Source organism: Plasmodium knowlesi, assembly GCF_000006355.2.
Source record: "Plasmodium knowlesi strain H genome assembly, chromosome: 9".
Taxonomy (NCBI): Eukaryota; Apicomplexa; class Aconoidasida; order Haemosporida; family Plasmodiidae; genus Plasmodium; species Plasmodium knowlesi.
Genome location: NC_011910.2, coordinates 1,320,921 through 1,340,263, shown reverse-complemented (window position 1 = coordinate 1,340,263; position 19,343 = coordinate 1,320,921). Strand labels below are relative to the sequence as shown.

Below are 19,343 nucleotides of genomic sequence, written 5' to 3'. Positions count from 1 at the left end.
AAGAATAACTATTGCTATTTCGCAATACTGTATAGAAGCCTGTGAACGCTTAAGTGTATCTAGAGTGTACATGTCTTCCCTATTCCATGGTGAGAATAACACCGATGCTACGATATGACCGCCCGTTTTTTATTCTTTTACTGATCAAGAATGGGCAAGAATTGATAAGGAAAATTGAATTGACGCCCTTTTTCACGCACAGTGCGGGAGAGATATTAACTTGGCATTTCTGTTTCAAAATTTGGAACAGTAATTTTGCTTCCGCTCTTTGGGGCTCCATTCGCTTTGGTAAATCTGCACACGGAGTGTATACTACGGGGGCCCACTATTTAGGGCTTTCTGTATTTTCCGCGTTTTTTTTTTTTTTTTTTTTTTTTTTTTTGCTCCCCAGTTAGCCACAAAAGTGCATCAACGATGAGCACAGGCAACGCAAGGACAACATACCTACTGGATGCCTCATTAATCCCTTAGAGACAACTTCACGTATTTCCATTTTTTATTCAATAGAACGATCACTTTTGCTTCCTTTTCATATACAGCAGGATAACAGCTAAAATGAAGAGACGAGGAGGCAACTCAGGGGAGGCAGTATGAACTAGCCAAAATTTTCACATGAACATAATTTTCAAAAAAAAAAAAAAAAAAAAAAAATTTAAGCTCGGAAATGTTTATATAAATGGTAAAAGCAGAAGGAGGGGGATTTGTAACATCCTAAAAATGTTTACACTATAGGAAGAATGCGAATGAGGGGAAAGATGGAAAATAAGGCAAATAAGGAAAATATGCCAAGTGATTCATATAATCCTTTAAGGGAAATATCACACGGAAGGAAGTGCCAAACCGTTAGCAATTTCGCTTCCTTAAGTGGAGGAAAAAAAAAAAAGAGTTGCGTTATGAAGGAAAAGAAAGTCCAACAGAGAATAACTTACAAACTGAGATCACCGTTGCAGGCGAAAAAAAAAAAAAAAAAATGTGCCAGCCAAGTGCAAGCTGAACGAGTGCCATGTCAAGAGCCAGAAACAGATGAACAACATAATCATAACCAAAAAAGCAACAATTTATTCGCCTTTAAGGAGAAAGAAAAAAAGGCAAATAAGCCTGGTTACGAGAGAAACACTATTTGTGTAGAAAAAAAGGCGAGTAAAATACTTTATGAGAAAGGAGGGAACACAGTATCGGATGGTCAAAAAAGCGTAAGCACATTTTGCGAGGAGGAAGATACACCCCCAACAGGTGAACGAACACCCGAAAGGGAAAAAAGCAAAGCAGCCCTTAAAAAAAAAAAAAAAAAAGCACATGCTGGGAATAAAAAAAACAAGGGAGAGAAGTACGAAGATATTGTTTCAAAACTGTGGGAGTGCAAAAATGTTTCTCTGATAAATTTTTTAAAAAAAATTAAAAGAGAAAAATTTCAATCCACAGCCCAGATACTTAACGAGAAATACTTGGAGAGAAGAAAGAAAAAGAGGGATCAACGGGGGTGTAAAAAAGAAGGTGCGAATTACTGGGAGCAACAAGGAAGCAAAAGCTGCGACATTGGTGGAAATAGGAACCAAACCCCAGCCGTGAAAATTCAACGGATGAATATACCGAATAATGATTGCCCCTTGGAGGGAAGCCAACCAGCAATAGAAAAAAGTAAAAATATTAATGAGAGGCACAAATCATGTCAAGAAAGAAACAACCCATCCAACGTACTACAAATGGAAGGTGGAAATAGCAATACATTTTACGACACACAAGGTGATAAATATTATGTGAAAATTAACAGTAACGAATGCACACAAAATGTTGACATAGACCAGGACTTCTTTTATGATCGGAGTAGACACAAGGGAAGAGAGATGTCCAAGGAAGAGGTGCAATGTAACCACTCATCCATCAGCATCAAAGTGAAAAAGTTTTTCTTAATTTTTTGCAATGGCTGTTTAGTTGTATTTTTGGGGGTCAGCAATAACATATGCGGTAGGATGAGGAATCGAGTACTGAACAACTTTGACAGCTTAACTGCGTCGTATAATGCTATAGCCTATGTGATGATTTATTTAGTTCTTTGTATTATTTACTGTAAGTCAAGGAGCATTACCAAGGAGCACTGGTCTTATATATATCCTTGCTTGCGTAGATATTTTAGGAAAAGGGAGAAAGGCTCTGATGTGAGACAGATAGAAAAAGAAAAGGGGGAACCGAAGCAGGAGAGCGATTGGACCATTGATATGAGGGATCAAGAGACAATCAAGAGAAAGAAGAAAATCATGAAGCTGTTCTACATTCACAAGAAAAGGATATACGAGCCGCTTCTGGAGAAGGGCAAGGACGACGTGGAGGTGGGGAGCTCCGGCGCCATAAGTAGCAGCATAAGCGGTAGCATCGATAATAGCAGATGCAGTAGCAGGTGTTGCAACAGAAAGGGTGGCCATATTGATATCCCCAGTGAGCAACCAAGTGTCGGTCTATGTGGAGGGCGAAGTATCTCCAAGAGTGAAGGAGCGAGTGCACGTGCAAAGCCAAGCCAAGTAAAAGACGCACGAGCCGGGCAAGACAATACCCTCCACAGCGGTAGCGCACTAAACATATGTGAGCCCAGTTCCCATGAGATGAAAGAATATAATGATGAAAAAACGAACACTTTGTGTCCCTGCCGTAATGCCATTGTGGAGAACTCCGATGCGGAGGAAGTATACTCATTTAGTAAGCAAGACATAAAGGATATACTAGAACATCACCAACATGATAAATCGTACAAAGATGCCCTTCGCTGCAGAGAGACGACGGAGAATGGATTGTTTTCAAATGTAAAAAAGAAGTGGAGAAACTTGGGAGCATACAAGTATATAGTCGTCATAGCTTTATTGGACATAATATCAAACACATTGTATTTTGTGTCTCAACTAGCCATTCCGCTAACCATTCTACTGCTCCTGAATCAGTTGAATTTTATCTTCTCCATTATATTATCATACTTCATTTTAAGAAGGAAGTATAACATTCATCATGCATTGTCAGTCATTATCGTTATAGTAGGTTTCCTCTTCTTCTACATCCCCTACGTGTACAAGGAAGACACAGTTATTACGAAGCAGACGATGGTCAGCTATTATATGAACTCCAATTTTTATCTAAATGTGAATGATGCATTGAATAGCAGTTCTAGCTATTTTAACAGATTCTACCCTTGTAATGAACCCAGCTCCAGTACGACAAGCCCGTTTGGCATATTCGCATCTATCCTTTTTTGTGTGCTCTCCATTTTGCTAACATCATATGGTGGGATTCTCAGGGAAATATTCTTCTCCGAGTATATAAAAGGAAGAGAAAAGCGTCACAAGGTAATCAGCTTAAGGAAGGGTAAAACGAAATGTTCTCAATACTGTAGTGCCATCTGCGCTCCAGAGCTTGGTGTACCACAGAATGTTTTCTGCGAAATCGACACAGAAGGAAGAACATCCTCTGGAGAGAGTAACAAACAGGAGAGAAAGCACGACCACTCGGAGAAAGAAACTCTCGTTGAGTACCCCCTTTTTAATAAACCGACGAATATCTATAAAAATGGATACATGGTAAATGTAAAACAGTCAACTGTAAGCTTCCAACAGGGAGATGATGAATTGTTAAGTGGAGTGTCTGTGTCTCAGGCAAATCGTATCATGGATGGGGTTGATAGTGCCGAGGGACATTTTACGTCTCCCTGCCCGATGTGTGGGAAAGGTGGGGCGCAAGCGGACGCATCCAAGGGTGGGCTGGATATTATGGAGAACAAACCGCTTCATAATATTGTTGAAGTAGAAAAAGTTACTCCCAAATGTGAAAGAGTGCAGAAAAGGAAGAAAGGAAGAAGCGGTTCTGACAAGATGAGCGTTATACTTTTGTCTTTCAACATTTCGTTAATCCAAATTTGTTTGCTTCCAATGATAATATATTTTCAACTGCTATTTAACAACGACAAGGACGTTTCTTACTTGCTATACATCAAAGACAGTATCCAGTGTTTTTCAGGACAAACGATGGAGAATAACTCCAACTGTAAGTACTCCTTTGGTGTGTACAGTCTATATATAGTGGTGAACGCTATTTTCAATTTGAGTGTTTCCTCATTTTACAGCAACTACTCTTCAGCCGAATGTTTCTTAATTTTGAAGTCCTCAACTCCGCTTACTCTGGTCGTTTTATATTTTTACGACTTCCCGTTTATCCTGGAGAGTGACAAATATTTTTCCATTTATTTTTTGATCAGCATAGTGATTGTTTTTACTGGCGTGAGTTACTTCTTTTATCAGAGCGTCGCGTCAGATAAAAAAAAAAAAAAAAAAAAAAAAAAGGTGGCCACGTAAATTTGGTGTGCCTCCATGCACGTGGCCTGACTATTTTTAATAATTCACTTTGAATTCGTTTGTTTAATCACCCAGCGGTGCAAAATCGCAGCAGCGCAACAGCGCAGTGTTTTTAACTTCATTTGTCACACAACTTTTTTCGAACCATTATATGGGGACACCCCGTGTTAAGTTTGTAGACCTCGCAAGGGAATGTCCCACTGGCTGCTCCTTCATAAGAAGAAACATTTTTTAAAAAAGCAGACTTTTTTTTTTTTTTGTTTTTTTTTTTTTACATTAAATTAAGGCAAAGGTGTGATTTAATTAAAAAAGAAGAAAATGATATTGGTGTAACATGACGTTGCTTGTTCAGTTTGATTATTATTATTTTTTTTTTTTTCTTAGCAAATTGCAGGGTAAGGCATTTCTGATGTAAGCAGGTCAAAATATAAAAGAAAAGAGACAGACACAAACGTTTTGTATTCCCTATAGAGGGGGGAAAAGAGGGGAAGATATTCTTTCATTTTTCACATCTATCCATACATGCGTGCTTGGAAAAGTGTCCTACATTAGGGTATGCCCGTGGAGTACTAAAAATTTTCCAACTCCAAATTTCATCAGGGCAGATGTTTGTACCTGTCGCCTTCTCGAGACGACGGTTCATGTTTTGACGAATATGCGTAGGGGAAAAAAATGCATGGAGTACTGACGGGTGGTTGGTTCCTCGATGAGTAAAGGGTTACGCTCTCATCAAGTCAGTTCCTCTTGAGGCATTTATATGACAACGGGTGGTAGGTTTTTTTTCCCACCCCCCCTCAAAAAAAAAAAAAAAAAAAAAAAAAAAAAAAAAGTTATGGTATACTAATGATATCCTCGTATTGGGCTAAGTCATACTGCTCAATAAGCTTCGTGAGAGATTTCTTTATGTTCAATTCTGAGTGATACTTTTTGAGGTGCTCGAAAATATCCTGTTGGTTGGCATACTTTTCACTTGTCGTGTGTAAATACTTTATAATGTCCGTGTCAATGACGTCTAGCTGATTGTAGTAGGTGTCTAGAGTTACGTGGGACCAGGGTTTATCCTCATTATTTATTCCATTTGGTGTGTAAATATTTTTTAATTTTAAAAGCTTTAAGTAGCAATAAATTACATCAGAAGTGAAGTAGGAAAAGTACGAGACCCAATCTTCCACCTTGTTAATGTAAGATATGCTTATTTGTATTTGTTCTGCTGTACTTTCCGGGGAGTAAACCACTCCTACCACCTTAACGTGGTCATTTACTTTTATGCTTTCTATATGATCCTTCACTTTCTCATTATTCGCATCCTTATTATATTTCGCTTCAATATTTCCAGTGTAATCACAAATCTCAAAAATTATGGCACTAGCCAACTCCTTTATTTTACACACCTTTCCGAAGACAATAATTCCACTTATTTGAAAATCATGAATTTTAAATTCCTCATGATTCATCATTTTGTTCAGTAGCAATTTGATAGTAACTGGAACGCATAATTCCTTGGGTAGCTCTTTTTCTTCTCCTATTTCGTTGTTGTTTTTTTTTGTTATTTCGTTCGACTCTACTTTTTTCTGCTCCTCTGTGTCTTCCTTCTCTGACGACCTGTTGCCTTGCTCAAAGAAGGCGTCGTTACAGAAGCCAAAGTTCATATCCATTCTGCACTGTGTATATGTGTATGTGGGTGTGTGGGTGTGGGTGTGGGTGTGGGAGAAAGATTCTTCCGTAGTTGCTCACACGTTTAACAGGATGATAATGTTGGCGAAGGTTACTTCGTCCAGCTACGCAACTGTTGGAGAGACAATTTCTCAATGTCTCGCTCCGTAGCGATTGTGTTCAACCCAATGGCCGCAGTGAGGGCATAACCAATCGTGTGGCTCTGTTTGGACCTTCGTCGAGCAGATGTAAAAGTGCATAACACACGCTCTGTTGGAGGCGTAGCTTCTTATTCTTATCCGTTGGCTTTTGCAAATATGGACTTGAGCTGGTTGACTGATCAATGTTTTTTTTTTTTTTCGTCGCTTAAATGGCCTTAAGTGGGCATGTGTCCCTGCTTGTTTCCTTGCGTGTGGATCGCAGTCGGCTTGTACTCTTTCGTTCCGCCCTCTTCGGTTTCGTTGTATTTTGTTTTGCTCTCTCAGTTTCTCCGTACTTTATTTTTCTCTCCTTTTGCGCGCAGAGGGGTAGCATTCAAAAGCATATATTCGGTACATGTGCGTCACGTGGACATTTCACACTTGTAATCACCTGCGCACATCGATCAGTGCTTTCGTTTAGCACGTTCCTTTGCTCATGTATTTTGATGTGCTGCTTTCAACGGGCGTAGTCTTTAAAAAATTGGCATATGCAAATCTGCCTTCCCTTCGGAGTAACCGAGGACTGGAAAAAAAAAAAAAAGAAAACTCGCTATTCAGCTTACGGACGGCGCTAAAAATTGCGCGAATATAAATAATGTGTGAATATCGTTGGCAGATACTATCGTTCTTGTGTGATTTTCATTTTTAATTCTTTCCCTTCGTGTTCTCGCGTAGCATCGTGTCGCAGTGCAGCGCTTTGTTTTGTTATTTTATTATTATTATTATTTTTTTTTTTTTCCCTATTCGTTTTTTTAAAAGTGGATAGATAGTCATGCTTATTTAAATTGGAAGGGGAGGAAGAAAAAAAAAAAAAAAAAAAAAAAAAAAAAAATGTGCTTGTTTGGATGATTTCCTCAACTTTCTTTACGTATGGATGAGTTTATACTCCTATATGAAGTTGCCAAAGTCACTTTCAGCGTAATTTAAGTGAATGTTCCTTTTTCTTTCACCAAACTTGAGGACAAAAAAGCGCTTATGTTTTGTAGTAATATTTTCAAGGCGCGCAAAAAATAATGCATACCTTTATGTCTACGCGGATGTGATGGAATAGTTACGGTTTGTGTAAATAAAAAGACACTGTGGATGAGAGATTAGCTACTTTTGATCCTTCGAAAAGAGTTTGCTAAACACGTTGGAGTTGAACACCGGTTATTGAAAGAGCCGCCGCGAAAGGCACACACGTGTACATGTATTTTTTTGCCCATTCATTTATGTAACTTTTTTAAATTAATGGGGAAAATTAAAAAACGAAAGAAAAGGTTTCCTTTTTGCCACATATCACCCGTTTCTAGTAAAGGTAATAATTTCTCAGGGGTCCCTTGCCAAAGGGGGAAAGTAGGTTGATAAAACCTTCTGGAGAATGCCACAATGAATGTGAACTGCAATTTGGGAGCTTCTACTTAAAAGGAAAGAAAGTATTTTTGGTAGCTTATTTTGTTCGCCTTCAGAGGGGTAAAGAACGCACGCGCAGAATTTTGCGGCAACTGGCTTAGTTCCGGTTTGTATGTATGCATATACGGACCCAAGTACTTAAGCGGAGATGGGTTAATAAGAATGATCAATGTTGGCTTTCGCATTAGCAAAAATAAAACGTAACGAATCCTTCACCGTGTTACTTAATGGTGTACTTTCATTTATGCTAAACCTAGTTCAGAAGCAGTTATATCAAAATGGACGCTCCACGTAGAGGTGTGCATGAAGGGGGGGTTTACACCGTTGGAAGTACTTTTGAATTCTCGGACTTGACAACATCATATTGCTAGCCTGGTATATACAGCTGCATGGTGATAAGGGGGGGGGTGAAATGAAGTGGTCCCCTAAAAGTTTTTTTTTTTTTTTTTTTAAGAAGCGTCAATGTAGGATGGAAAAAATAGCCAATAGGTGGCATCTTAATAATGTGACAATAACGTAAAAGAATGTTAGCTGTATGCGCGCTTTTTTATCCATGACACCAAATTGAGTTTTACATAATTTTACGTGAACGGTGTGTTCCCTTCGAATATTTCACAATGTGCTGGAATTACATGGTGAAAATGTGCCTAACACCGGAGGTAGGCTTGGGGAAAAATAAAAAAGAGAGTAATGTTCGACTATTAGAAAAGTCCATTGTGTGAGAGAGCACCCCATAATTGAGTATCTTACCCTCATGGGGCACACGAGTAAAATCACGTTTTTAGTCCTACCACCATCTGCATACCCAACACAGGCATTATAATATAACTTTTAAATTGAAACGGAGTGCACTTGCAAAAAGAGGAAAGAAAAAAAAAAAAAAAAAAAAATGCCTACCCATGCATATATAATTACGTACATGCCAATGATCACATGCGTTCCACGGTACGCTATACCATTTGAGTGCTTTTTTTTTCTTTCTTTCTTTTTCATTTGGCATTAAAAGGAGAAAACGAAGCTATATCCGTTTCTTTCTGCGGTAGCTATTGTAGCTTCCTTTTGTACATTCGTTGGTACGTTATTTGGTGCGTCATTTTGTGCATTTCATTGTATGTCATTTTTGTAAGCTATTATGTATTCATTTTGTATGCCATTTTGTACATTCTTTTTTTTTTTTTTTTTTTTTTACCATTCCTCCCCCCTTCTTTTTATATCGCTTTTTTTTTTTTTTTTTTTTTTTTTTTTTTTTTTTTTTTTTTTTTTTTTTGCGCTTCCTCTCATGTGAAAAAGTGTAAGAAAAAAAAATATGCCTTCGTGACAAAAACAACGGAGAGGTTCCCTAAATTTCGCTTTTTCGAAGGAACAAAGTCGACGTACCCCCACGCCGCGCTTTATATTGATCTTATCTACATTTGCGCACACGTGAGTTGCCAAAGGGGGAAGGTTAATGAGTGACCGCCTCGCGCACAGGAAGAGCCAAGAACGCATCAGAACAAGCGCGCGTCGCTGCGTACCGTTGCGTACCTCTGCATACAATTACAAAATCGAGTGCCACTTTTAGGAGGTCAAAATGTCTTTAAGTATCTACGGGAATAGGGAAAGCGGCCAAGATGTGAGAACGGCGAACGGTAGGAGTGCAAAGAGGGCAACCAGGCCGTCGCCGCCCGCCATCAACGTGGTGCATTATTTGGTGCATTATTTGGTGCATCGTTCCATGCGTCCATGCTCTTCTGTGTACAATTTACAAGTACCCTTTATACTCGCCTTTTCCATCCCTTTTCTGTCCCTCTTCCTTTTTAGTGACGGCCGTGCAGGCGCTCTCGAACATTTTGAAGTCAAGCCTGGGACCACAAGGATTAGACAAAATGCTCGTGGATAACATCGGAGATGTCACCATAACAAATGATGGAGCAACGATCCTAAAACAGTTGGAGGTGCAGCATCCAGCCGCCAAAATTTTAGTAAACCTGTCGGAACTGCAGGACCAGGAGGTAGGAGATGGAACAACCTCAGTTGTATTACTAGCATCGGAACTTTTAAGAAGAGGAAACGAACTGATAAAAATGGATATACACCCGACAACCGTCATCTGTGGGTATAAATTGGCAATGAAGGAGTCTGTGAAATACATTAAAGAAAAACTGAGCGAACGAGTGAGCAATTTAGGAAAGGATGTAATTATAAACGTTGCGAAAACAACCTTGTCTTCTAAGTTTATTGGATACGAATCAGATTACTTTGCGAAAATGGTGGCGAATGCTATTCAGTCGGTAAAAATTGTTAACGATGCGGGTAAGACAAAGTATCCTGTTTCGTCTGTTAATGTAATAAAAGTACATGGAATGAGTTCATTAGATTCTAAATTGATTGATGGGTATGCAATTATGAGTGGGCGAGCATCACAGTCTATGCCTACAGGAGTGAAGAACGCAAAGATTGCCTTTTTGGATTTTCCGCTAAAACAGTATAGGCTGCATTTAGGGGTTCAGGTGAACATAAATGATCCCACTGAGTTGGAAAAAATAAGACAAAGAGAAAAAGATATAACGAAAGAACGAGTAAATAAAATTTTAGAATCAGGTGCAAATGTCATTCTTACCACACAAGGTATAGATGATATGCCATTGAAATATTTTGTTGAATCTGGTGCTATTGCAGTTAGGAGAGTGAACAAAGATGACTTGAGGAGGATAGCAAAACTGACGAATGGACAGATCAGACTGACTATGTCTTCCCTTGATGGAACGGAGAAATTTGAACCATCTTCTCTAGGTTACTGTGATGAAGTATATGAAGAAAGAGTAGGTGATTGGGACGTTATGTTTTTTAAAGGTTGTAAAACATCAAAGTCGAATACCATTTTGTTAAGAGGAGCAAACGATTTTGTATTGGATGAAATGCAGAGATCCATTCATGATGCCCTCTGTTCAGTGAGCAGAGCATTAGAAAGTAACTACGTTGTTGTTGGTGGCGGATGTGTAGAAGTTGCTTTATCTGTTTACCTCGAAGATTTTGCCAAAACTTTGGGTTCTAGAGAGCAGCTAGCCATTGCAGAATTTGCCGAGTCCTTATTAGTGATCCCAAAAATATTAGCTCTAAACGCTTCCTATGATTCTATAGATTTAGTATGCAAATTACGGGCATACCACACGAAATCTCAGGTCATGAACACGGAAGATCCAAAGGATTATAGATGGTATGGGTTAGATTTGGTTAACGGAAAAGTAGCCAATAATTTGAAGAATGGAGTTTTAGAAGCCATGATTAGCAAAATAAAATCAATCAGATTTGCCACAGAAGCTACCATCACAATTCTGCGAATCGATGACTTAATTAAGTTGACTCCTGAGGAGCGTCGTGAGGAGGAACCCTGAAGGGTTGTTCACTCGTCGGGAGGTATCCTCACCTGCGCTTCATACCACGCGTCTGCTATCTATATGCAAAGCGGAACGAGCGAATTTTATTTCCTACCCCCATGGGTTATTAATATTTCTGGGTAACCGCCACGCATGGTAGGAGGTATGCCAAATTGTACCCTGTACATGTGGGGGGGGAAAGAAAAATGCTACACATGAGGATTGTCATTATTGATGAAAAAAAACTGGTTGCGTGGAATTTTTTCTTTTCCCTGCATAGTAGGGTTATATACACGTGAATGCTCATTCTTCAAATGTGTAACGCATCAGTTCAGCTTGTAACTATCCCTCCTTTCGACATAGACAACGAATGGAAAATCACCTCTACGCTTCTTCTAGCGAATTCGTAGGTGTAATTTAGATGCCTTCTTTTACGTGCGTGCGCCTGTCGAAGAGATGGTGTGTACGAAGTGCAGAAGCTGCATCGAATATTTTACACTATTAAATTGTATTATATTTTTACGCCACTTTCTACCTTATTTTTACTCCTTTTATTTTTACCCCAAATGGAAACTACCCTCATTCAGTTAATTTTTTTTTTTTTTTCTATTTTATTTTTTTTTTTTGCGAGCACACCGCGCAGGGCCCAATGTGGACCACCACTAGGCTGCAAAGGCGGTTAGGGGAAAATTGTTAAATAGAGCCCACATGGGCGATAAGTACATACTTTCACATATATATACATAATACACATACGCTTACACCTGTGTGTGCCGCTTGCTCCACTAGCTAGCTGCACATTTAAAAAAAAAAAAAAATGAATCGTCCCCACGAATTAGAAATAGACACAAGACTAATTTGGCTGCGGTGGTGTGAATTATTAATTCGCTAAGAAATTGAAGTGATGAAAAAATAATTTTTTCTTTATATATGTGGTAACAAAAATATACATTATTTGTGCAAAAAAGAAAAAAAAAAAAACGCATTAAAATGTAGCAGCACAGGTGAATAGAATAATTAAGCAAACCAACATTCACCTTGTGACCACTGTTCAGTTAAGCAGACGGAGTAGAAATGCATAGAGGGTTATATACTTCCTCACAATAGGGGGGTTGCCCCAAATGAGCTTCTTCTTGGTAATTACAGCTGGGAATGAGGAAGGAATGAAAATAAATAGAGCAACATGGGGACTGCACAAAATAAACGTGGAGGTGTGCGATTCGTGTGAATCGCCCGGGAAATGCCTCCCTTTGTGAAGCGGTTGTTTTTGTGTGTTCGTCATGTAGTTAATATTTTTATTTTGGAAGTTTGAAGCATGCATTTGTGTCTCTGTGCTTGTCTAAACGAATGAATAGTTGTTGCTTTCATTTGACACCACAGATGGAGCGGATGGGGTATCTGGTGGCATCATGTACAAGACGAGGTCCAACTTTTCACAGCAAAAGGCACTTATAAAAAGTGAGTCAAATGAAGCTGACATCGGAACGGACTACTAATTTTTAGATCCTGATGATTACATCATTTTTTGAAAAAAAAAAAAATTCCTTTGTTAAAGAACAGTTTTTACACGTACACACAACCCTTCACAATATGTGTAAGAAATAGAGGTGCATTTTCATCCCATGAGGAAAAGGCAGACCCAGTCGTATGGGATCAACATCATGAAGAAGAACACTTGTTGGCAGTCCGCTTCGTTCCCTTCATGTGTTTTGTGTACTTTTTATTTTCTTTCGTTTCGTTCCACTTTATTATATTATATTATATTATATTTTATTTCATTTTTTTTTTTTTTTTTTTTTTCTTCGCAATGTAGTTTCGTTGAGCTTCTTCGTTTCTACATCCCGTGTGTTGACACCGTTCCAAGTAGGTGTCTACTAATGTGTGGTTGAAGTGGTTAGACGTTCCTTTGGGCAATCCCCCATAGTGTCCAGTTTCATACACGAGTTGATCGAAAGTGTAATACTTCATCTGTTGATCCGTTCATCTGTTGATCCGTTCATTTGTTCATCTGTTCATCTGTTGATCCGTTCATTTGTTCATCTGTTCATCTGTTGATCCGTTCATCTGTTCATTTAGCTCATTTCCTTTTTTTACCGACCAGTAGTCTATATACACACTGCACATGTCCGCTGCGTGCCCCCGCATTTTTCGAAATCCGCATTGTGAATTGTTCTATTTGAAGGTACCTCAATATTTGCCTGTAAATTTGTGACCGTTCCAGGGTGACCTCCCCTAGTAGGCATAGTTAAGCAGTCCTGTGATTTCCTTCCTCCAAGATAATCACACAAGGGTCTCTATCCACCCATGTTTATAAAGTACGCTTGGGGGGCATTTCCATTTCTCACTGTTAACTCTTTTGGCTAGCTGGATAAATCTGACATGCGTCCAGTCAGTGTCGATCACTTGGAAGAAGTTTCTTTTTTCCTTTTTTCTTTTTTTTTTGGGGAAAGAAGTACTTAATAAAAAGGGATAACTCGTTTTCCATTTCTCACGGTAAATCTCCATCTGTTTAGTTCATCATCAAGCAAATATTGCAACATCTTCATGCAAAAATGAGGAGCGACATTGGAGTGAATACCCCTCTGAGTGACGACCATGAAGACACAGAAAACCAAGTCAATGATATTGTCCCATTGCGTAAACATTTCAAAAATATTGAAAAACTAAAAATAAGTAGCGTTTCAACAGGAGTAGATTCTCATAGAAGTTCGGCAAAGTCCAGTTCAAGTCAGATGAACTTGGGAGATGCTATTCCGTATGCATCGCGCAGTTTATCCAAGAACTATATCGAAAGGGGTGATGTACTGGAGACCATTACCAACAAAGAGAGAGGAGAACAGGAAGATCAATCCACAGAAACGAACAAAAAAGTTAATTACAAAATAAACGTATTTAGTTTGGGAGAGTACCACTTTGAGAGGGATAATCTTGAAGGTCAACTCACCAGTGGTAGGCACCCAAATCATGAGACAAGCATACTGGGCAATAATATCACAGATGATTTCCCCTCTATCATTGATTCTGCCTCTAAATCAAATAAAGACAAACTCCTTTTTAATAACGCACAGAACTCATCTACTTCTCACATAGAAGAAAATTATACTAACACATGGGATGACGACAACATATTTCCATGTGAATACAACTTGAAACAATTTGGAATAGATATTTATAGTGAAATTGAAGCTAGTTTTTGCGGACTCCATGGAGGGGAAACTTTTATGGAGGAGGGAGAAAAATCCATTCTGTGGAAAGACAAAAGGAATGACATTCTGAATGTAACGAACAAGCAGAGTTTGATTGAAAATCGAAGTGATACTAGACAACAGGACAATCTGATTAAATGGGGTGATAAAGAAGGGGTAGAAGAGAACAAACTGGGGAGTTGTACACGTGGAATAAATAAAGTTGGAAGAAACAGGGGGGCTAATCTGGACTGGGGAACAATATATGCAGAGAATGCATTAGCAGAGATGACACTCTCCCCGGATGCTACACCTGTAGATTTGCTCACCTCATTTTTCCCTCCACCTGGGAGATCCCATGTGATAAGGAGGGAAGTAGCCACCGGTGCGCGCACTCATGTAGGAAAGTTCGCACCTCCGCTCAGGGACGAAATTCTCCAGAAGGCACTCAACGAAAACTACTATTATGACTTAAGGACAAACCAAGTGTGGATTCCCGGGGAGGATAAAAAAGAAAACATATTGGGCGCATCCGAAGGGGAGGGATCCTCTTCACGGGAAGAAGCTGCAGACGGGACGACTCTACTTGGGGGAAGTACACCGGTGGTACCTTCCACTGGAATAATTAAAGACCATGGGTTTTCACTTCCATTTGACATTCTCCCAAATGGGGGCGAAGTAGCGAATGGTTTTCACGGTGAACGGAGAACCTCCAAGTTCGAAGACACAAACAAAAAAATGATGGAAGATGCGTTGTTCACGAAGGGGGCACAAAAATCCCCCTTTATTGATGGCCACGCTCTGCTCCCATTTTATGCCCACCATGGAAATCCACCTGTTCAGGAAAAGGAAACGCCCCAAAGAGCGGTCTTTACAGACGAGAAGGAAGATTACATGCAGTATTTATTAGGGGAATATTTTATTTTAGACCAACTGGGGGTACATCACAGGGAAGAAGAAATGGCTACCGGCCGAATTGATAACGGAGGCAAGCAGTCGGTGTCACCAAATTGCGTTCAGTTCGAAAGACATTTAAGAGAGAATTACGAAGAAGACGATCCCGCTTTGGACACATGCGACAACTGGCGAAAGGCCCAAATGGGGAATAACACAATTTTGCCTCGCATGACCGATTTGAAGGAAAGGCTACTACACCCTCAAAGAAATCGTTTTGAACTGCCTGCGTGTGAAACACATGAGGTGGACTTAACCAATTCGATTAACATTGGGGGGGGGAAAAAATGGGGTGAAAAAGGGAAGGACGATGAAGTTGGTCATTCGTCCCATTTCCCTTACCCAATATCTGGACAATACGATGACCACCAACAAAATGTATACGAAGACCAAAATTTTAACATAGGCAGTGAAATCAGAAGCTACGACTGCTCCTCTGGTAACCTTCTTCTCAAGTACGTAATGGAACAGGGGAAAAAGAAAAAAAACAAAAATAAAACGGTACAGGATGATGGGTTCCCAAGTTCCTCAGATCATGTTTTACCACAGGATTGTGATAATCACAAAGGAGAGAATAACCTGCTCAGTAAGAGGTTGTCAAAATCCTTCGCTAAGTATACGCTAATTGTAAATGTACCGTCGAACACTACAAGGAAGGATCTACTAGCCGTGTTTAGCAAGTTCGGGAATGTTGACTTAACCATGGTGGTTTGTGATAAGAAATCAAGACACCCTAACAAGGAATGGACTGCAACATCAGGATACGCCTTTGTTCGATTTTCAACAAACCTAGAAGCCCAGAGAACTTTGAATACTGCATGTGCAGGTGGAATTCGCATTAGAGGGAGTAGAGTTCGCGCAACGTGGGCAAAGAAGGATTCCTACTCGAAGAAGGAAAAAGAAATCACCTTTAAAATCCCCTCATCGATACTTCTCATAAACATAGAAGAATTCATCTGCTCAATATGCAAAACAAATTTATCTTACGAACCCATATTATTTCCATGCTGCTACGCATCTTCCTGTTCTGACTGCCTAAGGGGATACCTTTCCGTCCACGCTGTTGGGGAAAACATAGAATGCCCTAACTGTTCTTTACACCTATCAGATGGACTAATAAAAATTGATGAGCATTCCAGTGGCGTTATGGGCCTATTGTACAAAATTCATTTGAACGTCAAAATTAAGTGCCAAAATGAGAATTGTAAGTGGGTTGGCTCCCAGAACCAGTACGTTAACCATTTCTTTTCTTGCAAGTTTGGTCTCTCCTAAAAGGTGGATGCGCCTCACACACCGTCCGTACACAACACCGTTGCGAATATGTGGACATTACACTGCGCATTCATGTGTGTGAACGAGATATCCTTAATTCTTTCCCCTTGCATTATTATCACCCAATTGTATATTACCCCCAACGCTTTTCCTGAATTTTCCCTCAATCCCAGTGTGCACGGTTACCCAAGATGGGGTACACATACATGAGCAAGCACGTCTACCTATACTCATCTGCACACACTGTGAATTCTTCACTTTAGCCATACGGCAACATCAGTTTAAACATAAATTGGGCACATAAAAAGAAGGAAAAAAAAAAAAAAAAAAAAAAAAAAAAAACTAAATGGGTAAAACGAATAAAAGTTACGCGGACCCCTTCCCAACGTAACGCAAATGTGTTAAAGAAATGGTTGATCAAAGAATTATGCGAATGATAAGGATGGAGGGGGGGGCGAATGTGTGTTGTGACAGTTTCCCCCCTTGAGATTGTAAGTTATTTCATCCCCATATTTATTCATTTTTTTATTTATTTTTTTTTCTCTCTCCCTTTTCGCCTTCTTAATTCTGATCTGCATTCATGTCGGCCAACAAAAAGTCGATGGCCCTTTCTATATTCCCCTGCGTGTTAACTAGCGCCTTTATGCATTTCTGCTCGTCCGTAAATCCCATTCCTCGTAGCGAATTCAGCTGTTCGGCGTACAGCTTACAGAAATATTCCTGTTCATTCAGGGCGCTACCGCCCAGGGTAGTGGCAACGTTTGCACCACCGTTCCTCAGTAACTTAACCGCCTCAGACATACTTCTCAAATCGAGGTTGTTGACATGGTTCTCCAGGGTGTTTAGTGGGGTGGAGTTAAGACCGCCAAGGTTGCCACTTCCTAACTGCGTATTCAACACGGTAGAACTTAGGGAAGTACCCCCATTTGAAGTACTCACATCACTTGGTAACACATTTGGAGAACCTCCCTCCATTGAATTGTCTTCCTTCGAGGATGTCACATTTGGAACATTGTTCAAATTCCTTGCGTCCCCGTCCCCCCTTTTGGTATTACTTTCTTCCAGTTCGTCCGCAGCAATGACCTCCTTTATTAAATTTTGGCTAGCATCCCTTTTCCCTCCCAAAAGGAATTGTCTTTTACCATCCCTGTTTACAACCTCATCACCCTCGCCCTTCTGTTCATCACCAAGATGGCTGCTGCTACTCTTCGATGCAGTTACCTGACCATTCTGGCTGATAATGGAGGGATTACTCAGAATAGACTTCAAACCGTTGTCATCATTCACTTGGTCTTTCACATTTAAAATTACTTGGTTTAGCGCATTGGCCCCTTCTGGGTCGTCCTTATTCTTTTGCACCTGTGAGTACTGGTTAATAAAATCATTGGTGAAGTTGGATCCGAAAAATAGCTTGTCGTTAAATAAGTTGTTGTTGAACAGATTGCCCAAGGGGGATCCATTTCCGGGCTGCGTGCCATTTGGATGAAAGATACTGGGGGGACCGTTAGCCGGGGGGCTGCTTACCGCGGACCCGTTATTTAACGAGGCGTTGTTTAGCAACCCCCCGCTGAACAGCCCGCTGTTGAGTAGCCCGTGGTACATCTGTCGATTGTTCATCTGCGCGCTACTAAAGAGGTTATTCATTCCGTTCATGTTGCTCATGCCACCAAGTTGGTTCTGAGGGGGAGCTTGGTAATTCTGCAGGAGGTCCAAAATGTTGGTCTTCAAAAGGTTGTTGTTCCCTCCCAACCCGTTACCCCTGTTCTTCTTGGTCGATTTAAAAAGATTATTGCTGTTGCTAAACAAATTATTATTCATGAGAAGATATTTATCTAGATCATTATTTTGATTATTTTTATTTTTTGCATTCACATCCTTGGAAGCCCAGGGGTTAGGGAAGGCTTCACTAGTAGGAGGAGAAGAAGCTTTTAAATCATAATGTTTAATTTTATTTTTTTTGTTTTCATTTGATGCCTCACTCGCAGCATACATGGGTTCCTGAATGTTGTGATACATTCGTCTCAGAGTGTTGAACCCGCCTGGAATGGCTTCTATATTACTTATGGCTCGATCAGTATTCCTCATAAGTTCTTTCATTAATGAAGGATTTTTAATCATTTCAAAAGACTGCTTCAAAGACTGTGAATCATTTAGCATGTGATGAATCTCTGAATTCTTTTCTCTTAGCTTTTGTAGCTGCTTATTTGAGTCCATTATTGATTTCAGAAAATCACTGTTATCAAACATGGACGAAATTAATTTTGATAAATTATCATTTTGAGGAAACTTCCCGAAATCGTTGTACTCCTCTCCTATAGTACTTAACTGGGAACTGGTAATTCCTGAATCCAGGATGGCATCGTTTCCATTTTTTTTTTTATTTATCCTAATGGCGTATAGGATATCATTAAATTTTATGTTGTATTTGGATAACACTTCAACATCCTTTAGAAGTCTCCCCCTGTAAATAATCCTATATTCGTCTTCACCATTGTGTAATATTTTTCCGAGTTTTTTTTTCAATTTTTTTACTGTGATATTTTTCTCTATCTTGCATTTAATGGTGTTATTATTAGAGTCGTTTGTTTTTACCCTAACGTAGATATACGTGTGGCCATTTTGCATTTGCTTTTGTTCACTAATGCTTGTGCTTTTTTTGTTCGTTCCGCTTATGTCTTGCCCACACGTTGTTAACGTTCCTGTGTCATTTGGGTTTTTCGTACATCCCTTGTCCGAATTTGTCACAGAGTCGATTTGATCATTATTCACCTTTCCACAGCTGTTATTTTGATTAGCTTTACTACTACCATATAATATGCTCCTGCTGTGACTGCCCTCTGGCACTTGTTCAGTTTCCATGTAATCATCCGATGATGACTCATCGTCTTCTTCTTCGGAGCTATGGGAATTGTTTATTACATGGTTGTATTCACTCACGTCGACGCTGTCTAGATCCGCGTATAGTTCCTTTTTCTCCTGGCTACTTAATGAATCTCGCAT

The 19,343-nt window shown here is 39.7% G+C and overlaps 5 protein-coding genes across 5 annotated transcripts; 3 read left to right on the top strand and 2 right to left on the bottom strand.

Annotated features, from left to right (window-relative positions):
* Positions 1 to 737: 737 nt before the first annotated feature.
* Positions 738 to 4,331, top strand: PKNH_0930600 (conserved Plasmodium protein, unknown function; the record flags this gene model as incomplete). The annotated part of the gene is made up of 1 exon (XM_002259294.1): positions 738 to 4,331. One exon carries the CDS (start codon positions 738 to 740, stop codon positions 4,329 to 4,331), a length of 3,594 nt encoding a protein of 1,197 aa, XP_002259330.1.
* An 830-nt stretch (positions 4,332 to 5,161) lies between these two features.
* On the bottom strand, positions 5,162 to 5,986 carry PKNH_0930500 (nucleic acid binding protein, putative; the record flags this gene model as incomplete). Its single annotated transcript, XM_002259293.1, has 1 exon — positions 5,162 to 5,986. One exon carries the CDS (start codon positions 5,984 to 5,986, stop codon positions 5,162 to 5,164), a length of 825 nt encoding a protein of 274 aa, XP_002259329.1.
* Positions 5,987 to 9,146: 3,160 nt separating this feature from the next.
* On the top strand, positions 9,147 to 10,950 carry PKNH_0930400 (T-complex protein 1 subunit alpha, putative; the record flags this gene model as incomplete). Its single annotated transcript, XM_002259292.1, has 2 exons — positions 9,147 to 9,204; positions 9,377 to 10,950. 2 exons carry the CDS (start codon positions 9,147 to 9,149, stop codon positions 10,948 to 10,950), a joined length of 1,632 nt encoding a protein of 543 aa, XP_002259328.1.
* A 2,534-nt stretch (positions 10,951 to 13,484) lies between these two features.
* Positions 13,485 to 16,343, top strand: PKNH_0930300 (RNA-binding protein, putative; the record flags this gene model as incomplete). The annotated part of the gene is made up of 1 exon (XM_002259291.1): positions 13,485 to 16,343. One exon carries the CDS (start codon positions 13,485 to 13,487, stop codon positions 16,341 to 16,343), a length of 2,859 nt encoding a protein of 952 aa, XP_002259327.1.
* A 561-nt stretch (positions 16,344 to 16,904) lies between these two features.
* PKNH_0930200 (ubiquitin-like protein, putative) lies at positions 16,905 to 19,343 on the bottom strand (the record flags this gene model as incomplete). Its single annotated transcript, XM_002259290.1, has 1 exon — positions 16,905 to 19,343. One exon carries the CDS (start codon positions 19,341 to 19,343, stop codon positions 16,905 to 16,907), a length of 2,439 nt encoding a protein of 812 aa, XP_002259326.1.